Source organism: Echeneis naucrates, chromosome 9 (genome assembly GCF_900963305.1).
Source record: "Echeneis naucrates chromosome 9, fEcheNa1.1, whole genome shotgun sequence".
Lineage (NCBI taxonomy): Eukaryota > Metazoa > Chordata > Actinopteri > Carangiformes > Echeneidae > Echeneis > Echeneis naucrates.
The window spans coordinates 15,706,486-15,727,568 of NC_042519.1; the positions used below are offsets into that span (position 1 = coordinate 15,706,486).

The 21,083-nt window shown below is 40.7% G+C and overlaps 3 protein-coding genes and 1 pseudogene across 3 annotated transcripts; 2 read left to right on the forward strand and 2 right to left on the reverse strand.

Moving 5' to 3' along the window:
• Positions 1-244: 244 nt before the first annotated feature.
• Positions 245-8,159, reverse strand: LOC115048456 (thyroid peroxidase-like; annotated as a pseudogene).
• sftpbb (surfactant protein Bb) lies at positions 8,051-11,250 on the forward strand. The gene is made up of 11 exons (XM_029510644.1): positions 8,051-8,209; positions 8,314-8,366; positions 8,696-8,770; positions 9,015-9,137; positions 9,239-9,370; positions 9,471-9,551; positions 9,639-9,822; positions 9,909-10,051; positions 10,294-10,374; positions 10,471-10,581; positions 10,737-11,250. Exons 1-11 carry the CDS (start codon positions 8,158-8,160, stop codon positions 10,779-10,781), a joined length of 1,080 nt encoding a protein of 359 aa, XP_029366504.1. The 5' UTR covers positions 8,051-8,157; the 3' UTR covers positions 10,782-11,250.
• A 76-nt stretch (positions 11,251-11,326) lies between these two features.
• Positions 11,327-15,854, reverse strand: usp39 (ubiquitin specific peptidase 39). Its single transcript, XM_029510642.1, has 13 exons — positions 15,697-15,854; positions 15,322-15,400; positions 15,144-15,238; positions 14,925-15,061; positions 14,359-14,511; positions 14,043-14,268; positions 13,849-13,923; positions 13,572-13,639; positions 13,143-13,331; positions 12,817-12,959; positions 12,524-12,659; positions 12,348-12,434; positions 11,327-11,544 (listed from the first exon to the last, which is right to left on the reverse strand). Exons 1-13 carry the CDS (start codon positions 15,755-15,757, stop codon positions 11,491-11,493), a joined length of 1,503 nt encoding a protein of 500 aa, XP_029366502.1. The 5' UTR covers positions 15,758-15,854; the 3' UTR covers positions 11,327-11,490.
• A 237-nt stretch (positions 15,855-16,091) lies between these two features.
• On the forward strand, positions 16,092-18,157 carry c9h2orf68 (chromosome 9 C2orf68 homolog). Its single transcript, XM_029511350.1, has 4 exons — positions 16,092-16,328; positions 16,921-17,036; positions 17,126-17,271; positions 17,375-18,157. Exons 1-4 carry the CDS (start codon positions 16,219-16,221, stop codon positions 17,495-17,497), a joined length of 495 nt encoding a protein of 164 aa, XP_029367210.1. The 5' UTR covers positions 16,092-16,218; the 3' UTR covers positions 17,498-18,157.
• The last annotated feature ends 2,926 nt before the right edge of the window (positions 18,158-21,083 follow it).

The window sequence follows — 21,083 nt, forward strand, 5'->3', positions numbered from 1 at the left end:
TTTTTTTCCACTAGTAACTGGTAACATTCACTGTCAAGACACAGGCTGAATAAATATATTAGTGTATAGTAACACATAAGTGACTTATCATTTCAATGTTTTCTTCTTTTTTTTTGTACAGCAAGGCAAACTAATGCATGCATATGAAGTGGATCTATGATAAATATGTATACAAGTAGTTTAAGCTGGTGAAAGGGCAAGGAGTAGCTCAGAGACTGCCTCTTTATAGAGCCACTGCATAGGTTCATTTGCCATTTGGCACAACATACCCATGAGAGACTACTTTCAGTACTCTGCTCACCACTGGAACAAAGGCACAAACAGAAACAGGAACAGGCTTGATATGCACAACAACTTGCATTTGCTTTTCATGTGAAGTTGGCAGTATTATCATTAAATGGGTGTGGTGTTTAGTCTAACTATAATGAGCTAACAATTACAATAGTCAGTTTCTAATGTTGTTTATGTTCCAGTGTGCTGTTATTTTATTGGTCTGACAAATGAGGCCGAGTATCTTATTAAGAGGACAGAAGGCTGCCTTTGATGTTTTGAATATTTTTATATGCGGCTTGTACCCACAACAACCTTCAAAGATTATCCTCCATGGTGCAAAGAAGGCTCTGTGCAACAACGGGGTGGGGTATTCACTGTGCTCCTTGTATTCATCATCAAGACGAAACATGAAAGGCTGAATCATCAGGTGAGCAAATCGATAAGCAGCTGTGGCAAACACATTGGAGATGCTGGAGTCCATGTTTTCATCATAACCAGGATAGGTGGACAGCTGCTTGGCAATGAAGTCTGGACCAACAATGTGGAGCAGGTAGTCTCTAAAGGTTAGAACCTGAAAACCAAAAAGAAAGTGACTTAACTGAATAACAGACGAAGTCAAGGAAAGGTTTGTGCTCGTCTGTAAATAGCCTCTTACTAACCTGGAAGTATCCACCCATGATCTTGCGGGCCTCTTGGTAGAGTCTCTCTCCGTCCCAGTGAGGATTGAGTTGGGCCAGAGCGCGTGCCAGACGGTTGTGTTCACGCAACAGCAATGTGTGTAGAGAGGTCAGACCAATGTTCTCATCTACACGCTCGTCACCTGGAACAAAGCAGGAGGCAGCTTTTAAGAAACCCAAATGAATGTTGTTTTCTCTCCTCTAACAACCACAATATGCGTTTGGTCCTTTCACCACAATTTGTATGTTGCTTCTTTTGTTGCCACTTACCAGCCACAAAACAGGGCACCTCCTTAGTTTTATTATCTTTAGTAATGGGGGCTTGTGTGGCACACATGTTGGCTCCCATGGTGCTGAAGGGCAGGAGCTCACGGCCATTGTCAGTGTACTCCGTGTTGACCCTCAGTAGGCCTTCATCTGTGGTAAGGTTGCGGAGGTAACGAGCTTTGGCGTCATCTGAGCCGTACACCTGGCCTACATCAAGGAAAGCTGTGAGAGTGTTCATCTGCTGACGGATGTTGCTTGCACCGAAGATGTGGCCAGTGTTGCCAGTACCGCAACCTGCTGTTGAGCGGAAGAAGGGCATGCACTCCTCTGACTTTCTGCCAAAACGGGGGTCTTTCTCTGGAACCTGTTTAGACCATGAGAAGCATTTAGTGTTCAGTGTTTTTGTCTTTCAGGTGAATTCAGATCATTTCTGGTGTAATCCAGTGACACTGACCTCAATGGGGAAGCAAGGCTCTGTGCACACAGGTGACCTGTGTTCACAGGTCTTGTCACAGTCAATACCATTATTGAATGAATGGAAGAACACGTCTGTTGACTGTCAGATTTGGGTCCCAACCTTTCGGTAGAGAAACGCCATCCTGGTATTCAGGCAGCCGGTGGATGAAAGCAATGTTGGAGGATCCCCAGCGAGTGTTTTGTCTAAGGAAAAAAAATTAGATCTTGAGCCTGGGTGTATCATGAACAAAATCTTTGGCGTGACTGATAACAGTTTTCAAAAGGAATGTTTGCAGCCCAACTATCCACCCACTGTTCGCACCTGAGTCTTTGAAATAAGAAGAGATGGGCCTGGGGTTAATTGTTTGCAAGATTGACGTGGAAAGTGTCAGTTGTCTGTGGGCATGTTTGTGGTTTGATGTTTCCCTGCTTCCTATTTCTCCAAGTAGCACTTCCTAACCTGTTGTTTCAGGCGCTGCTCGGAGTGTGATACTGTTATAAATGTGGTGTTTTCTTGCATGAAGGAATGTGATGTCGTCAAGAGCAGCCTATCAGTTCAGCTACAACCTGCAGATTCTCCTCAGAGATTAGATCTGATGAAAAGAAGCAGCAAAAAAAAAAAAAAAAAAAAAATCAGGAGTACTCATACGCTGAGTCTACAGTGGCCTTCGCTTTAGTCACAGCCCTTTCTATGACGCTTTTGCTCAACTGTGACCCTGTTGGAAAAAAAAATTGTCATGTTTTGAGTTCTGTCTGGTGTCTCGTGTGCTTGGTTTGTGTTGTCATTTCCTGTTTTATTTTGAAGTCCTGGTTCTGTCGTGCTGTCCATTGACTTACTTCCTGGTTGTGCCCTCCTGTTGATTGTGTTCCCTGCCCTAATGTGGTTCATCTGTGTCTTGTTTAGTTCACTGTGTATTTAAGTCCTGTTTTCTGTTTAGTCTGTGTCAAGTCCTTATGTCGTCTTTCTATAGCTTGTTGTTGTCTTCTTATCATCCCTGATCCTGTTTATCGATGTCACCTTTGTTTCCTGACGAGCCATGCCTTGTTTTTTGAATCCACCCTAGTGTAGTCCGTCTTGTTTTGAGTGTTAATTTCTGTTCTGAGTTTTTGGTTTTTCATTAAAATTCGGGTTTTCGGGTCCTCATTCCTGCATCACCCCTCCACCATTGTTTTAACTGTCTTTTGATTTCTTTGTATTCTCTTTGTTTTTCTTAGATAAATTTGTGAAGTTCAAAATTGTCTGCAGGTTTCTTACAGGTGTATGATTACAGCAACAGGTTTTTAAGAATTAATGCAGCACAAATTTGGCTTATCTTTTTTCTTTTTTTTTTAGAAAAAAGAGAAATAGCCTGCAGAAGGAGACTTTTTGTTTACCTATTTGAAATGAGAATGTTTAATTTGAAATATGAGATGTTCCATGTATTATTTTATCCTCACATAATACCCACCAGCATGCAAACAGCTTTGCAAATACAGATTAAGGCCTGTAGCTATCAAACAGAAAAACCACTTCATCGCTGTGAAAGACAAATCTTACTTTCATACAAAACAGCCAAAACCAATCAAATACTGAATTTCATTTTTGACTTTTCTTTGAAAAAAATACTTGTGATGTGATCTACACCTGCTATTTTTAAGCTTTAAGAAAAACTTAGTGAAGGTAAAGTCAGACAAAAAGTTTGACCACAGTACCTGTGAAGTCCCAGTTTGATCTTCAAGCTTCAGTGAACGGTCAGAGCGTTTTACACTAACACACACACACACACACACACACACACACACTTTTCTGGGATTTTGTTTGAGCAAGTTTGGAAGAAATTAGCATGTAGTTGAACAGGACACTAAAAAAAACAAAAACCTGTAAGGTCTGGGACTTAAACAAATTCCTAACACATTGTTGTGAGGATTGCTCCCAGTTATCACTAAGACAGTTCATTGTCTTAAAACATTTTTCCTCTTTTTCCTCTTTGACAGTCAAACACGCATTAACATGACACCATGTGAAAGATCAGGTTAAATGTTAAGCTGAGTGGGGTGTGTAAATGGATACGTGCTAAATGACACCTCAATATGGGTCAATTCTCAGAGACAGCTCCTTTTCATCATTCATTCCGAGTAAATAATTTAAACTCTTTGCCCTTTTGGCGAAGATTGCCAGCAAGAAGACTTTATATTTATATTTATTATTATATTTGTCAAAGTGAATGCGCTGCCCAGTTCCCAAGAAATAACTCCATGATTCTAGCATTGAAACAGAACTGAGCAAATGTATTTGGACAACAATATGAAATGTTTTCAGTCCATTTTATTGACAGCTTGTGATATAAACATGACTTTTATTATCATTTTATAGAAGAATCTATCTTGTCTATGCCCAGATCACTGTCCTAAGGTTATCAGAGAAAATGAAATTCTTGGTGAAATCTATTTAAAAATAAAAAAGTAGCATCTGCTTCATTCTGTATTCCAAATTTAAATATGTTAAATATGTTCTGATATTCCAAATACATTAAGATAATCTTAATTTGCTAACATGCAGAAAATGATATAGGCACACCCGCTAAAAAAACATTCACAAGTTTGCGTCATGTTGATGAAAGCATCTTTTGAATTTGGCTTCAGCTTGTCAAATGGACAGAACAAGTTCTTCAACAAAAGACAGAAACAAAATGTCCTCAAATTCACGCTTGAGTGCATGTGCCCTGAGTTTTAAGGTGGGAGTGTTCTGTAGGGCAGGAGTCAAATATTCAATTTAAACAGCTTTTATGTTTGAGCAGTGCGTCTGTCCGTCTGCTTGATCTTCAGCTACACTTGAATGAATGTGGTGTATTTTACCTTATATTGTATTTTCAATATTTTTAAATATGAATTGTAATATAGCCCCTTTGTGACTTTTGCATCCTTTAGCATATTTAATTTATATGTTTGTTAATTAAACAAGTGACCATGTTTTTAAAAAGAACCCAAAATGAAATTCGAAATGGAGTTTTATGTAAGTCATGTTGTTTAGGTTCAGCAAAGATATAATCAGAAAATACTGGACAACTGTGACATTACTTTGATGGGAGGGTACGTATGTATATTTCCATGTCAGACAACTGTGTCTGATGTATAACGCACATACCACAAAACATTCCCAGCATTGTCATGCCATAAGACACAGAAGAGGTATGGTAGGCTGATCGATACCTTCCTCTCCATCCAGTTCATTTTGCATAATTTCATAGTCTCCTAACGTGTGAAATGTAGGCCTTGTGTGTCTGTATATAGGGTGTATATATGCATGCATGCTTTTCTATGACTGTGTGAACAAAGAATTGGTTTGAAACTATTGTTGTTACATACATATTTGAATAAATCTATTATTCAATGAATGTCCCTATTGAGCTAGCTGTGTGTGTGTGTACGTGTGTGTTTGAGCGTGTGGTCTTCCTGTAAGTCTTTCCTCATATTTGGCTTAGAGCCAGTGTTTTCTTATTGCTGACAGGTACTAATAAAAAAAACAAAAACACTTGGCTGGTTATCGGAAGAAACACCTGCCAAGTGTTTGTCTAATCAACAGACACAAAGCTGAAATAATATGAACAGGCCAACCATTTGATTTTTATGTTTCTACAATTTAGGGTTGTTTTTTTTTTTTTTCCCAAATATCTTTGCAAAAGCATTTTTATGTATGAATGTATAATTTGTCTATATTTTTTATGATGTTTGACTGCAAAACTGCATGAAATTACTTTTATGTAGACAATTGTGGAATATTCACTACATTCATTATATGGTTACCGTGGTACATGTAGGATATACCTGGTTGGCATGGCACCTGTCAGTGGTTAAACTGGCTTTGCAAGGAGGTTTTTCTCTTGGTGTGTGTTTTACCTGGGGAAGATATGTAACACCAGCATGCATCATGGGACAAGCTGGTGGAGACAGTTTGATGCTTCAGAAAATGTTCTGCTGGGAAACTTTGGAGGTCTGCCATACATGTGGATGCTACTTTGAAATGTAGCACCGACCTAAACGTTGTTCACGGAAATAGTGTTTCCATGACCTCTTTCAGCAGGTTAATGTTCCCTGCCTCACAACAGAGGTTCAGGGTTGGCTCGAGGAACCACAGCCAGATTAAAGTGTTGACTTGGCTCCAAATTCTCAGATCCCTCCAATCCAGCACCTGTTGCATAAGCAGGAGAAATAATTACCAAGTGGTACATAAAGAACAACTATGCAAATGTTCATAATTTCATGAACTCATAAAGTAGTGATTTATTGTTTCAGTTCAAATGTCAAGCCATCCATTGGTTTGAGGAACTGACACTCAATAATTTGGCTGTTGCAATCCTTGAATTTTTTTTGAAATCGGAAGAAACCATATCTGGAGTTGGAGCAAAGTTTGACATGCCCTCTATTCTCACCTGATTGTCAGGCACTTCATTGCTTTTAGTACAATCTGTCAATAAAAAGATGCCACAATCAAATGGCTGCTTCTCCATACAGACTCTTTTCTAAATGAGAGAGCAATTAAAAAATAAACATCATGTTGTATGGAACCAGATGTTAGGGAAAGTCATGAGAAAACTATTGCCGTTCTGGGAAAATTAGAAATGCCTTCACACATTTAGAGTAAACACAAAAGCTTGTGCAAGAGTCAAATCCCAGAGTCACCCCCTAATGCCAGCCATCACCGCTCCTCACACAAAGACAACTATCTCAAGCAGCACTACTGTCAACTACTCTGACCTCTCACCAACTGCACCAGTGAAAGCGGGGTGGAGATACAGACCCTGGTTCAGGTAGGGGGGAGAAATAGAAGAGGTGGAGATAAAAGTAGGGATGGGATACAGACCCTGGTTCAGGTAGGGGGCATGAAAGTGTAGAGGGTGCAGGAGGTGGAGGACAAGCTACACGAGCAGATTCAGCAAACAAACTCACCTGGACAGTCCTATAATCAAACCAAATCAAACCAACACAGACCAACTCACCTGGTCTAACCCCCTGGTTTCAAAGAGGCTCAAACAGGCCACACCCTCCACTTTAATACACTTCCTTTTCCTGGATTTCTTCCTCTGCTTCTCCCTTGAGTCCATCTATCTTAAGAGCTCCCCTGCTGGGCCCCCAGCTACTATTAGCTCTTCTAATCCAAATCCACTGACTGGATCTTACGGCCTCATCCAACATTTCTTTGACTATTTTCCTCACACTCTGTCCCCTTCCTCCTAACTCCCTCAAAGCAACAACAGATCTGGCTACAAACCCTCTACATCCTACTTCCACTGGACAAATCCTAACCTTCCATCCTCGCTGCTCAGCATCCTTACCTAGATCTGCATACCTGAGCTTTTTCCTTTCATATGCTTCTTCAACTGAATTCCCCCACGGCACAGTCGGCTCTATGAAATATACTCTCTTTCTACTCCTAGACCACATAATTATATCAGGCCTTAGCTTTGTACAGGCTATTTCCTGGGGAACAACAAGCTTTCCTCCTAAATCTACCTGCATCTCCCAGTCACTGGCATCCGCTAAAGCTGCCTTGCCTCCAGACTTTAGTCAAGAGAAAGGATCACTTAAGCATTGGCTTTACTCCTTAGACCCAGAGTCAACACCCACTGTTCTAAATATTGGCTGTCTGTGTGTGTGTTCGAAGTAAAAGCTTCAAGATGTTGTGACGTTTGAGAGAACAAAATGGAACATGGAACAAAGAGAAACTCCTAGGACATGTATGACTGTATTGATGTTGTCAATATAAACAGATTTCTAATTTTATCTTAAATAAACAAAACTAGAAAAATATGTGCCAAACCAAAGTGCAAGCTAGACCTGATGGCATTTTAACTACTTGTAACTCTACAAGCTCAGTAAAATAGTTAGTTAAATAGTTACTTAATGTTTGCTCACGCAAGTGTTCTGATAAGTGTTATCAGCTGGAGAACATTTCCTCTTCTACAGTCCCTGCAAGTCACACATTAGTTTATGATTGTCCATCTGAAACCCTAGAATTAGTCCATCAGCCATGTTGATTTTTTTTAAGAAGGACCTACATTTGGCACAGGAGGAGTAATTTATCTATCTGTCCACTATCCTGATTGTCAGACAGTCACTGTGTTGTTCAGACTGTCAGTCACAGTCTCCGATTTCTATTTTCCTCTAAATAGGAGCATCACTTAAAAAAGGAAGACGCAAACTAGAGACTCCTCAGGAAGATCTTTACTCAGAAGCATTTTCCGATAGACTTCAATACAAACCGATGGAGTCGTCCCCTGCTGTCAGGACACAGCTGTTTAATTCCTCCGATCTACTTCCACCTGGTGGTTATTTCTCGGAACAGCCACTGCGGCTGCGCGTCACATCCGTCCTTCTGATAGGCTGAGCGGTGGCTCTGTGTTTCCGGGCCCGAACAGCCGCATTGATGCTGGTGTGGTTGTTGTTGTTGTTGTTGTAGTTATAATCCCAGTCATCTGCTCCTGCTGTCGGCTGTGCTCCGTCCACCATGACACTGTCCGGCCTCTGGCTGCTGCTCCTCACGGCGTCGGTCCGTTCCGGTAAGAAGAAGGTCCAGTCTGCCGCCATCAGCTCTGCTGCTGTGGGGTTCATATCTGTCATTTATTATTAGACGTGTTGAATCGTTTCTCTTTGTGCCTGAAAGGGGAGTCCAGGTTACTCTTAAACCCTTCAACGTTCACCGGACAGAAATCTCTGGTAAATCCTGACTTTCACTTTTCATTTTGGTTATTGTTAAATGTTGCCATCAAATCAAACCAACACGTAGAAAAATATTCAATATTAATTGTTATAGGCACATAGAACGAGTGTGCATATGTATATACACAGCTGTAATTATTCCAATTCTCCTTTTGCACATGTTGTGTGTTTGTTTAAAATTGTGATTTTTTTAATTTTTTTTTTTTAATAGAGATGGCGTCATTGCCTCCTACAGTCATTGGTCATTTCAGGATGCTTGTCCTCTAGAAGTGCACAATTTGAATGAAACTGTGTTGACATGTCATGATGACTTTGGTTGTTGTTAGACTTTGGACGTCTGTTCTGAATGCAGCCAGATCATCCAAATGTCCTTCAACATGATTTCCAGCAGCGATACTAAGGTGAGATCAGCTCCATCTTTACTTTCACTTCCCCAGGTTATGAAAGTGGGGAAACCACACTTAGGGCCTGATTGTACAAACCACACTCTTATAGTTAAGCCTAGAAAGGGTGTTTATAATGAAGACGTTGTTGATCATGACAATTTTGTATAATTTAAATGTTTTGGCAATGAAATGTGATGTTTGGGACATCCAGTCTCTCCGCTGCAACACAGATGATCGTCCATCCCCTGTGTCTTCACAGGAGACAGTGTATGACGCCTTGCATGCTCTGTGCCTCCACCTCCCAAGAGACCAGGCATCAGAGTGTGAGTCCCAGATGAGGATCTATCTGCCCAAAGTCCTGCAGCAGGCACCTGGTCACCTGGTGGGCGTGGCCTCTTGGCCTGTTTCTGTTTCTTTTTAAACACAGTGAACACTATGGTCTTCAGCGGGGGGGTTTAATACCAGAAAATATGCGTTTTATAGAAACCAAGGGAGACCTGCATGGTTTTCCAACTCTGTGCTGCCCAAAAAGAGGAAGAGCTGCTGAAACTTCCCCTCGTCGCCACCAATGAAGATGTATCCAGTTCTGCACTTGGTCCTCCCATCAACAGCAATGTTAGGATGAGAAAGCTGCAAAAAATGAAAGTTGAAGTGAAACCTTTTTATTTATATCATAAATACGTGCCACTTATCTGCAAACCTTCTTCCCCTCCAGGAGGAGTTCAACCCGGTCTGCACTTTGTGTTTGTTTATCATCAAGAAACTGGAGACAATGTTGCCAAAGAATGTGACTGAGGTGACTTTTTTTCCCCCATCAGTCTGTTGGTTCAGGCACATATCCCTCACCACACAGCTCATGTCTCTTCTCTGTCGTGCCCTGCAGGATGCCTTGATGAAAATCATGGGAGCGGTCTGCAAACTTGTGCCTCACAAGTACAGGGACCAATGTGACGATTTCATTGAGAAATACGGTGTTCAGATAGTCGAATTCCTCCTAGTGTCTGCTGCTCCTCACACTGTATGCACTCTGCTGCACCTGTGTTTGTTCGACGAGCAGCCTCTTCCAGGTTAGTCACATGTTCATCATAAATAAGTCTGCTAAGCATTTTTTAAAGGGTATATCCTGACCAAGTTCATGCTTCTAATCTCCCAGAGGTGGCCCCAACCTCAGACTGTGAGTCTTGTCGCACGCTGGCTGTGCTGAGTCGACTGCACTTGGGTCTTAACTCCACTGAACCTCAGACTTCTTCCTTCCTTCGCTCTGTGTGTGTCCATCACCCCAATGCCATCCCTAAGGTCTGACCTTCATTTCCTACCAACAACTATTAATCCCAACCAACAGAGTCCTTCAAAAAAATTCACTAAACCATTCAAATATTTACACTTTGTGTTTGCTCTGTTCTGTTTGGTACCTACTTACTTTTATTATTTTCTGCTTTAATGAACCTAATTGTAATCTTGAATATCACCAGATTTTAATTGTAAAATAGGAAAATTCACTTTGTATGAAAAATGAAGTAACTATCATTCTCTTACAGTGTAAGGTTTTCACCAGACTCTATGGCTCCAGACTGCAGAGGGTTTTGGGAAACCAGATGGGTGGTCCTCATGCTTGTGAGGTAAACATAGCTGTTGTAAATCTTATTCCAGTAAGTAAAATGTGATATTTGCTCTGGTTCTAATTCTGAGGACTTTGTGTCTCGTGTGTCCTGTAGAGGGCAGACCTGTGTGTTGCATCTGAAGCGTTGGAGCCACTGGGAAAGAATCAGTGTACTTGGGGACCAAGCTACTGGTGCAAAGACAGTGAAACTGCTAAGAAGTGTGGCGTAAGTTACAGCCTGTAAATGGTCAACAATTGCTGGCTGATCTGATAAATGAGATACACACATCTGACCCATCATTTATAAGTCACACAGTAGTTATCTGCAATTAGTGTGATTATTTGTTTCACATTGAATTTCTTTGTTTGCCTTCTCTGCAGAACCAGGCTTTCTGTGAGAAATACATCTGGAAGAAGGACAAGTGAGCCAGAATATTTTTGACAATATGTGCAACAAAGAACAATTTTCTTTCTACAAATCATTTCACTTAATTTTTTTTTTTTATATAAACGTAATGCACTGAACTGCACTCTTTTTTTTTTACTTGCAAGGGAAATTATTAATTAATGATAATTCAGTCAACTATAACTACAAATTGTGAATATTCTGGTTTGCATGAAGTCATGGAGTTGGGTGTCGAGGTTGAGACAGGGAGTCAGCCTCCGTTTCTGCAGCAGTAACCAGTTTTGTGAAGTGGTGTTCTTTAGATTTCAGTATACTTTCTCTAGTGAATGTGAAACATGGAAATAAACCTGAACTCAGAAAATTTGGAAAATAAATATTGATTTAGTGCAGCCACAACGCTGCTCATCCTGGTATCTTATTGCCACATAAAACCTGCTGAAACTAAAATTAAATAAAGAGATGGCATTAAAATTAAACATACATGTGTCCTGGAGCTTGTTTATTTAGAAACATCCACTTAGTAAAAAGATAAAACTGTGGAAAAAAAAACATGGAGACATTTACATTTCTTTTTTTTTTTTTTTTTTTTGTGACTATAAAGAAAAAGTCATGATGTCCTCTTGTTAATCATTTTGTACTTTGTTGTTACTTTCAATCACTTCAAATACCCAGTTCATTTTTCAAATGGTGAAATTCTGGTCATTGAGCCGGAAGAAAGTGCCGCCACAGTTACACCTCTGTGTGGTTGTTGGTGTCACCATCGCTCCCCTGTCGCTTCCAGATCTAGGAGAGAAAAACAAACCCCCCCCAAAAAAAAAACAAACAATTTTTACCCAAATGTACAGCTTTGGATATTTACATTTAGGATTCAAAACATCAACCAGGTATGAAATAACATCAAGCTGATACAAGTTTTTTAAAAGTTGCTAGCGAAATCGCTTTGTGTGTGTCTTCATCTTAACCTCAGACCAGATTAACCAGGAAATTACAGGGATTTATTCCCCACTAAATTTGTTTTTGTTTTGAAATCAACTAAATCACCACCACCAACAGATTATTTAGATTTCCCTAGCTTTAAAGAGAAGCATGACCCACACATTAGTTTATGATTGTCAGAAAAACTAAGGTGTGTATGTATGTATATATATATATATATATATATATATATATATATATATATATATATATATATATATATATATATACACACACACACACACACATTAGTTTATGATTGTCAGAAAAACTAAGGTGTGTGTGTATATATATATATATATATATATATATATATATATAGAGAGAGAGAGAGAGAGAGGTTTTTTTTTGTTTGTTTTTTTTTTTCACAAAACCTTAATTTACGAATAATATATGTAAATTAATATAGAATTAATTTAATTTTTTCATGCACATTGAAAATATTGGCCTACTTTCTTTTTATATGGCCTAATTAATCGCCAGCACATACAGAGGATACATCTGCGTGATGATTTGCACCTAAAACCCGGACAGTTTGAGGTAGGTGTAAATGCCATCAAATGAAAGGTTTATGACCAGCACTTGTAAAATTTACTAAAAAGAGGACTTGCCTGGATGTAGGCCTCTGATAGTGTGATCATCTGGGGAAGAATGTCAATCACCTGCAGGTCCTGCATCTCATACCACTTCCCAGTTCCCTGATGAGACACAAAGATAAACAGATGATCGATGATTTAGAGTGAAGGCTATAAGTAACTAGTTTCAGAAATATCTATGTGCAGCTTACATGATGCAGAACATGTATTCTGTACGCTCCCTCAGTAGGTTTCCCATCATGCACTACGTTGGCGACAAGGTCATACGTTGTGTTCTTCTCTGTGACCTGAGCTTCTTCTGTCAAGTACTCACGAAGATCTACATTCCTGTTGAAACAAAGATGACAAAACAGTCACAATACAAACAAGAGCAAAGGTATATACAACCATTCCTTACTAATGGTGGCATGAACTTAATCGTTTCATTCGATCTTCTGATTAAAACCTGAGTTACTCTGTTTTACAGTATGTGTACAGCACTTACGTGATCGGAAAGTTGACAATGGTTGGGTTCTTTTCCACAAAGAAGTTGTTCTTGGTGAATCTTTTGATGCAAAAAATGAGGTACGGAGGCAGTTTGGTCAACTGGAACCTTTTGAGAAAGTTCTCTTTGTAGGTTTTGTATTCCTGAATGTAAATGAGACCAAGTGAGCAGAGATAAGAGACCTAAATAAAAGTGTTGCAGAGATTACACATGTGGCTTTAACTGTTTCCATACAAATAAATTAATAAATAATCTAAATTTATTTAATTTTTTTTTTCAAGAAAGTATTTTAGGCAAAGATGACAGTCTAATTGAAGAATCTCTACCTTTTCTGTGCTGCCAGTGAACTTGCCCAGGATGTTGAAGAGAGGGACCTGCGGGATGATAAGCTGCTCCTTCTCATCCTTGTACAGTGGAGCCGTTGGAAGGTCAAGAGTCAGAAACAGAAAGGTGGACTCTGACATCTGCTCCTGATACTCCTCTGTCACAAGCAATGCTTCTTTCTCTTCTGGTGGCTGTAAAATCATTTATAAAAACAATATGCAGATGCTGTCAAAGAAAATTCTTCTTTTTTTTTCCCCACTCACTCAATCCCTTCGTACAGCTCTAGATCTGACCCGCACTCACATTAACTCAAACACATTGACAAGTTCATGGCTTTGGCTAAAAACTATATAAATACCTTTTTGTGTGCATATAAAGCAGAGAAATAAGATTCATTTTCAACTCATTTTAGGATCAGACGGCAAACTTACTAAATCTGGATGTGGGAGTTTCTTGGAAAAGATTCGCATGGATCCTTGAAATGCTTTAGTGATGATTGCTACAGTGGGAGGAGATGAAGGGACAGATTAAATCTCACTGCTGTACAATAAAATAAGCCTAGAGAAAAATGAAAAAAGGAATATCACACAGCTAATGTGAATTTAGATGCCAGTTTTTTCATTGACTGATAAATGTATGACTAACATGTCAAATACGCTATGTTCATGTTCATAATCATCTCATAGCGATAAAACTCCTCCTGCTTACATGGCTTTTTCTTTGTGCCTCCAAGAGCACCATGCAGAGCATTTAAGAACCATGTCATGAAGTCCACAGCATCACCTGGGGAACAGAAAACAATCAAGGCCACACCGGGGTATTTTACTATGGGGACAAACTTCTTAACATGAATCCATCAGATTAACACTCAGTGCTACTATGTGTTGCATCACAAATCTTACCTTGCTTTGTAATTTGGAAATTCTTCTTGCTGCATAGCACCACCGCCTGCAGCATCTCATGGGGAGACACGTGGGCCTTGAAGTTTCTTGGATTCCAAAGTTTGCGCATCAGCTCACCAAACCTCTGCACCAAGAGGAACATGATGTCTCCTGGTGGCCTGCGGATTCCTCTGTAGTTTTCCTCTTCCAGGAAGTAGTTTCGTAAAGGCGGAACATTGGAAAAGGCCTGGGAAGAAAAAGAAAATATCAAACAGCTGCTATTATTCAAAGGTTTAGGCTAAATGCAAACAAGCTCCACTGTGATAATTATTCATACCTGTAACACCACATTGGCATAGTCATTGGCTTTGATATTGTTGAGGCCTACGATGCCTGGCAGGTATGTCGTTCCATCATAGGCTCGATACAGTTTACCTTGCTTGTCCAGCCCTGAAATGTGCTGCTTGGTGAAAGTTGGCTTCAGCACATACTGTAGAAAAAGAAGAGTCAACAAATTACTAACACAAGTCACTGGAAATACTGACAGGAATTGAAATTACAATGTTATCAGTGTAATATATCAATTATCAATAGTGCTGCTTCAAAACTAACTTTAACCACTTTAAAAACTATTTCTGTTGTGATATGGGAATCAGGTAACCTATAGTCATTTCTCGTTTGCAAAACCCAACAAGGAAAGGTACAGTCATTTTACACTGACCCATTTCTGATATTACCTTTCACACCAGGAAAATCCCATTTTTAAACTAAGGCCTTATGCGATAGTAATCAAGTACATCAATTCACCTTGTTTTATTACTACAGCTCACATTAACTTCTCCATCCATTCCACATTCAAAAGCATAAAAGACATGATGAGGATATAACCCTGATTTCACCCACAGTGATGTCCTCCAGTGAAGAGTCAATGATCTCGTAGTTGTCTGGCAGGCAGTAAAACTTGAGTGTGTGCAGGTTGAGGAACACATGGTGGGTGAACTGGACACTGTGGGTGTAGGCATGGGACTTCAGACCTCTACCTGCAGGAAGATGCACCTGAGTTAAACCGCCCCACCGCAGCCAAGCGTTTGGTTCTGCTGGAAATGTCATAAATCCGCCCACCTTGAAAGTATTTCCCGCATATAAGGCAGGCGTAGACATTGATGTGGGACAGAGAGATGGAGCAGAGCTTCTCGAAGTCAAAGTCCAGCACACTTCTGTTGGATTTACAGAGAAAAGCCATTGTAGAGATGCAGCATTTAGCACGAACATTAGCCGAACACCTTCAACTTTGTCTTGCCTGTTTATGGTGTCTAGATACGGGCAGTGGCGGCTTCTGTGGTCCTCTACTACCCGCCCCCGTCCGATTTTAGCTGCCACTGCAACATAAATGGAAACAACGAGTCCACATTATGCCCCAATATTCGGATGAAAGCTAGCTGCACATGCTAATAAGGTGTTCTGTTTAGGAGGTGCTCGTTTTGATGCGCCATGTGCGCCTGGAAGAGCGGTGTTTAACTCAAACGGCTCCAGCCCGCATGGAGGAGGTATTGGGTGAGCTGCCTCCATGGAGCTGGGCCATACTGTAGGAAAATCAAACGCACCTCCGAGTTACCAGCAAGCAGCATAGCTACCGGCTAACCAAGTCGGACAGGCTACAAATAAATAAACTTACCTCCGTCGTCGCTGTCATCGTTATCAACGTCAACCTCTCTTTCTCGTTTCAAAGAAACCATCACACCAACCAGCTTGGGATCTTGATGTCAAAACAAAAGACAAGACATGTATTTGGAGAAGATGAATGGCGCTCCGGCGCGTCGAAACTCGCGGTGTTTGTACCTCCCAGTTAGTAAAGACAAAAAAAGAAAAAACTATTCCGGTGTTCGGAGCTACAGCGAGTCCTGAGCTTTTTCGTGTTAAACATTGTTACTTGTAGCTTTATGGCAGTATAAAACGCTGTTTTCTTTGTATGTCTTGTCACTGATTGTTTTTTTAATGTTTTTATGCGTTTCTTCGTAAGTGTAGTATTTTCCCCCCCGATAGTATTAACTTTTTAACCTCGGGAGTTTTACGGTTGGACAACAATTTACCATTAGCTAGCATATAGCTTTTTGTCATTGGTCTGATTGAGACTTGTAGCAAACATATGTGCCATTAGCTCCTAAATACTGTCAGTATACTGGAGGTCGTCCAGAAAATGGATATTTTGAGAGACGATGACTCCAATGAGCTGAAGTATAAACGTGGAGGCCGCCTGGATATGAGCCACGGCTTCTTACACCATATCCGGAGGAACCAGATTGCGAGGTAATTGCCTTAACAATCGTTAGCTAATTGCTAGCACATAGCATGTTAGCTACACAGCATCCGTTCAAAATGTCTTGAGCTGCAGCTTCATTTTAGTGCTGGAGACTGATCTGATGGTTGGTAGAAAGGTTCAGAGGTGGGACAGATCATGATCCACATGCCCCCTTTTACACCCATAAAGCTGAATAATAAATAGAAGTCGTACACGCCAGAGTTATCTCTGGTTCAGCACACTGGACGCCAGACAACATGAGTATTTATTGTATTAATCGATATCTACTCTAAACTTTTGTTGTGTTTCTCTGTCGTCAGGGGCTGAATCCATGTTCAACATTGTTATCGAATGCACCAATTAAATGATGTTTCTAAGTCATGTTTCTGCGACAAGATTTTTAAGAGAAACCTTGATCAATATGGCAATAAACACAATTCACTCATTAATGTACTATTTACTGATGAATGGTAGTAGTTGTGTTGCATTTTCGCCATATTAAGAGACCTGATGGTTACATATAAAACAAGAAGTTGTCTTATGAGGGAAAATGGTTGTATATTGAAAGGCAATAACTAAAGGTCAATTCCTCTCTTCAAGAGATGACTATGATAAAGAGGTGAAGCAAGCCAAAGAGCTTCAGCGGCGAAGGCACACCACAACCCCCAGACGACCCCGTCGACCAGACATCCAAGTGTACCATCCACGTCGAAGATGTAATATTGAGGCATCTATTTGTCAGGTTTCCTCTGATTATAGTACATCCACTGTGTAGAGTAAAGAGAACACAATGATCCTTTTCCAGGTGGATCAGAGTCCGGAGCTGGTGCCGAGGCTGAAGAGTGGAATGAGAGCGGCTCGAGCACAGAGACTGAGACCCATGGGACCGAGCTTTTCTGGCTTGACTATCTGGCTGATTCTGGTACCATTACATCCTTCCTTGTGCACAAGGTTAATCTTTTTGTATGTCTCGGACCTTTTGTGTCCTCCTGGCTACTTAAGCTTTGTCTATCTGGTTAATAAGAATTTCCTAATCCCTGTTCTTTTTCCAAAGGATGATAAGCCCGAGCAGATAGTGGAACGTGTTGCAGAAAAGAACATCCTGGATTCAGGCATGAGAGCAGCTCTGGAGGCTCGTATTCAAAAGGAAATGGACAAAAGACGAGACAAACGCTGAGTGATATCAAAAGCAAAATAATAATGGCAAAGGCTCTACAGGCAAAAGCCTGTGAAATAATATTTGGTTCACAGTTCTGTGCTCCTCCAAAGCATCAATGCTGTTGACAGTGTTGAAGACAGTAAAGAGCTGGGTCCTGTACAGTGAATGTCAGCAGAGATCCCACGTGTTGTCCCACAGTCAAGTTGAGTCTTCTGTTTTCAAAGGAGAAGGAACAGCGCTCAACAAAGTGACAAAGTGGTCTGGAGTTAACTGTTGTGTTTACTACATTTATTTGCGTCAAGCTGTTCTGTTTTTTTTTTTCCATGTGTCATATCACATTGTAACAAATTCAGGTTTACTGGACAAAGTTATTTGATAACTAATAGTTCACTTTAGGAAAGTGCAGGTACTTTCTGCCAGAGCTCTATTGACTTTGATTCTGCATTGAACGTCCCCTGTTTTTTGTTTACAAAAGCTCAGTTTTAACAAAAGAGAATGAAATTTTGTCTTTCAATAATTTGGAACCAAATATCTGTCAGCAACATTATATTTAGAAATGTTTTGTTTTGCTGTCATGACAGTGTGTTTGTGTGGCAACTGTGTTTTATTGTTTTCAATATTCTAATTTATTTGGGTTGTCGTAAGACTTTTATTTTTGATACTGTAATACTTTTTGATGACAACTTGTGTATTTACACATACAATAATTAAAAAACATTTAATACTGTCTTTGTGTCTGGATATGTATATATTAAATTTATGAATTTATCAGTCTCTGATCTCTAAACAGATCTAAATATTTAATTATTCATCTAATTATGTACATATAGTACCTCACAGATGTGAGTACACCCCTCACATTTATGCAAATATTTCATCTTTTCATGAGACAACACTGAAGAAATGACACTTTGATACAATGTAAAGTAGTCAGTGTACAGCTTGTATAGCTAATTTTGCTATCGCCTCAAAATAACTAAACTGCTGGCAGCAAAAATTAGTACATCCCTAAGTGAAAATGTCCAAATTGGGCCCAGTGTCAATACTTTGTGTGGCTACCATTATTTTCCAGCACTGCCTTCACCCGCCTGGTCATGGAGTTCACCAGAGCTTCACAGGTTGCAACTGGAATCCTCTTCCACTCCTCCATGACGACATCACAGAGCTGGTGGATGTTAGAGACCTTGCGCTCCTCCACCTCCCATTTGAGGATGCCCCACAGATGCTCAATAGGGTGTCGGTCTGGAGACATGCTTGGCCAGTCCATCAGCTTTACTCTCAGCTTCTTTAGCGAGGCTGTGGTCTTCTTGTAGGTGTGTTTGAGGTCGTTGGCATATTGGAATACTGCCCCGCGGCCTGGTTTCCAAAGGGAGGGGATCCTGCTCTGCTTCAGTATGTCGCAGTACATGTTGGCATCCATGGTTCCCTCAGTGAGCTGTAGCTCCCCAGTCCTGGCTGCACTCATGCAGCCCCAGACCATGACACTCCCACCACCATGCTCGGCCAGACACACTTGTCTTTGTACTCCTCACCTGGCTGCCACCACACACGCACAAGTTTATCTTGGTCTCATCAGACCGCAGCACACGGTTCCAGGAATCCATGTCCTTAGTCTGCTTGTCTTTAGCAAACTTTTTGTGGGCTTTCTTGTGCATCATCTTCCTTCTGGGACGACAGCCATGCAGACCGATTTGATGCAGTGTGCGGCGTGTGTGTGGTCTGACCACTGACAGGCTGACCCAACCATCTCTTCAACCTCTGCAGCAATGCTGGCAGCACTCAGAGGTCTATTTTCCAAAGACAACCTCTGGATATGACGCTGAGCACATGCACTCAAGCGAGGCCTGCTCTGAGTGGAACCTGTCCTGTTAAACTGCTGTATGGTCTTCGCCACCGTGCTGCAGCTCAGTTTCAGGTTGTTGGCAATCTTATTACAGCCTGGGCCATCTTTATGTAGAGCAACATTATTTTTTTTTTTTTTCAGATCCGCAGAGAGTTCTTTGCCATGAGGTGCTATGTGGAACTTCCAGTGACCAGTGTGAGAGTGTGAGAGCGATGACACCAAATTTAACACACCTGCTCCGCATTCACAACTGAGACCTTGTAACACTAACGATTCACATGACACCGGGGAGGGAAAATGGAATTTGGACATTGTCAATTAGGGGTGTACTCACGTTTGTTGCCAGCAGTTTAGACATTGATGGCTGTGTTATTTTGAAGGGACAGTTACACAAGCTGTACACTGACTACTTTACATTGTATCGCAGCTTCATTTCTTCAGTGTTGTCCCATGAAAAGATATGATGAAATATTTGCAGAAATGTGAGGAGTGCACTCACTTTTGTGAGATTCTGTACATGTAACTTCAGCTTCAGATGACTGGCGGGGGTGTATGACTTCACTTTTTCAGCAGATGGCAGTATGAAACAGTTTTTAACATGAGGCTCAGCTGACTGTCTCAGGCCATCCCATTAGATTTGATCACTTCATTTGGTTGCACAGACAAGACATAACCATGCCATTACTATTTCAAAGGTGTCAGTTCTTAACTTGTTAATGCAAATGGTACAGGTAACAATATTTAATTTATTAATTTTTTTAACTGAAAGGGTTTATTTGAAAAAGTTTAAATAAACCCTGAGTATCTGAGATGCTATGGTGAACTGGAGTGGCCTCAGGGTGCTTAGTATGAAAAGTTCCAACACCGGTTAGCATTCAACTTTTCAGTATTGTTGCAGATCCAACCCCTTTTTTCTCCCCAGACACCTTGTCATCTACTTTACTAGTCGAAGGCATAAAATTCAGTCCAAAAATCTTTTACAACAGGTTCAGTGGTTATAAGATGCTGCTTATCTGTCAATGAGCAGTTCTATGACTTCCTAGATGTCACTGTCCTGTGAGGCCTAATTCTGATATTTACAGTACACATACTGCAGTTTGCAAACTATAATTGGCAACATTGCTTCAACAACCATTGGTCCCCCCTCCTCTCCTTCACGCTTCCTTCATGCTCTCAGTGTGTCTCTCTAATTGCCTCTGCTTCGCTCTCTGCCCTCCCTGAACCTGATTCTGCCCCAGGTTTCTGTCTGTTAAAGGAAGTTTTTCCACTGTGTGCTTGCTCTTGGAGGGCTATGTTGGGTCTCTTTAACAACTCCATAAAGAGTTTGGTCTAGACCTGCTCTATTTGTATAAGTGCCTTGATGTAACTTTGTTTTGATTTGGCGCTGTATAAATAAATTGATGAAGATGGGTGGATGGATGGATAAATAAATTGGATTTGATTTGACTTGATTATGATTTTCATCATGGGAAATTGACTTGATGTTTGGACACACACACTTTTAATCTAAAGTAAGAGATTGTTTGGATTAAAGCAGGAAAATTTACAAACTGCCACACCTCGCACCCCACCAGGCCTTCCCTCCCGTGTTATGCAAAGCTGTGTTAAGCAGGAATGTGCTCTTCTCTCTCATTGGCGGAAAGGAGGCACTCCCCTAAGTTTCCTCCTCAGCTCACTTCTCATTCCTCAGTCTGCATGTGACTCAAGTTATGAGAGGAGAGCACATTCCCCTGGCACTGGGACTGCAAGTATACAGATTAT

What these genes read in the sequence shown, in the direction of transcription:
- sftpbb (XM_029510644.1), top strand. Translation starts at nt 8,158, where the DNA reads ATGACACTGTCCGGCCTCTGGCTGCTGCTCCTCACGGCGTCGGTCCGT. An exon ending in CACGGCGTCGGTCCGTTCCG is followed by an intron (nt 8,210 to 8,313) that starts GTAAGAAGAAGG and finishes TGTGCCTGAAAG; the next exon opens with GGGAGTCCAGGTTACTCTTA. An exon ending in ACCCCAATGCCATCCCTAAG is followed by an intron (nt 10,052 to 10,293) that starts GTCTGACCTTCA and finishes ATTCTCTTACAG; the next exon opens with TGTAAGGTTTTCACCAGACT.
- usp39 (XM_029510642.1), bottom strand. Translation starts at nt 15,757, where the DNA reads ATGGTTTCTTTGAAACGAGAAAGAGAGGTTGACGTTGATAACGATGAC. An exon ending in CTTCACTGGAGGACATCACT is followed by an intron (nt 14,512 to 14,924) that starts GTGGGTGAAATC and finishes CTTTTTCTACAG; the next exon opens with TATGTGCTGAAGCCAACTTT. An exon ending in AACTCCCACATCCAGATTTA is followed by an intron (nt 13,332 to 13,571) that starts GTAAGTTTGCCG and finishes ATGATTTTACAG; the next exon opens with CCACCAGAAGAGAAAGAAGC.
- c9h2orf68 (XM_029511350.1), top strand. Translation starts at nt 16,219, where the DNA reads ATGGATATTTTGAGAGACGATGACTCCAATGAGCTGAAGTATAAACGT. An exon ending in GTACCATCCACGTCGAAGAT is followed by an intron (nt 17,037 to 17,125) that starts GTAATATTGAGG and finishes ATCCTTTTCCAG; the next exon opens with GTGGATCAGAGTCCGGAGCT. An exon ending in CATCCTTCCTTGTGCACAAG is followed by an intron (nt 17,272 to 17,374) that starts GTTAATCTTTTT and finishes CTTTTTCCAAAG; the next exon opens with GATGATAAGCCCGAGCAGAT.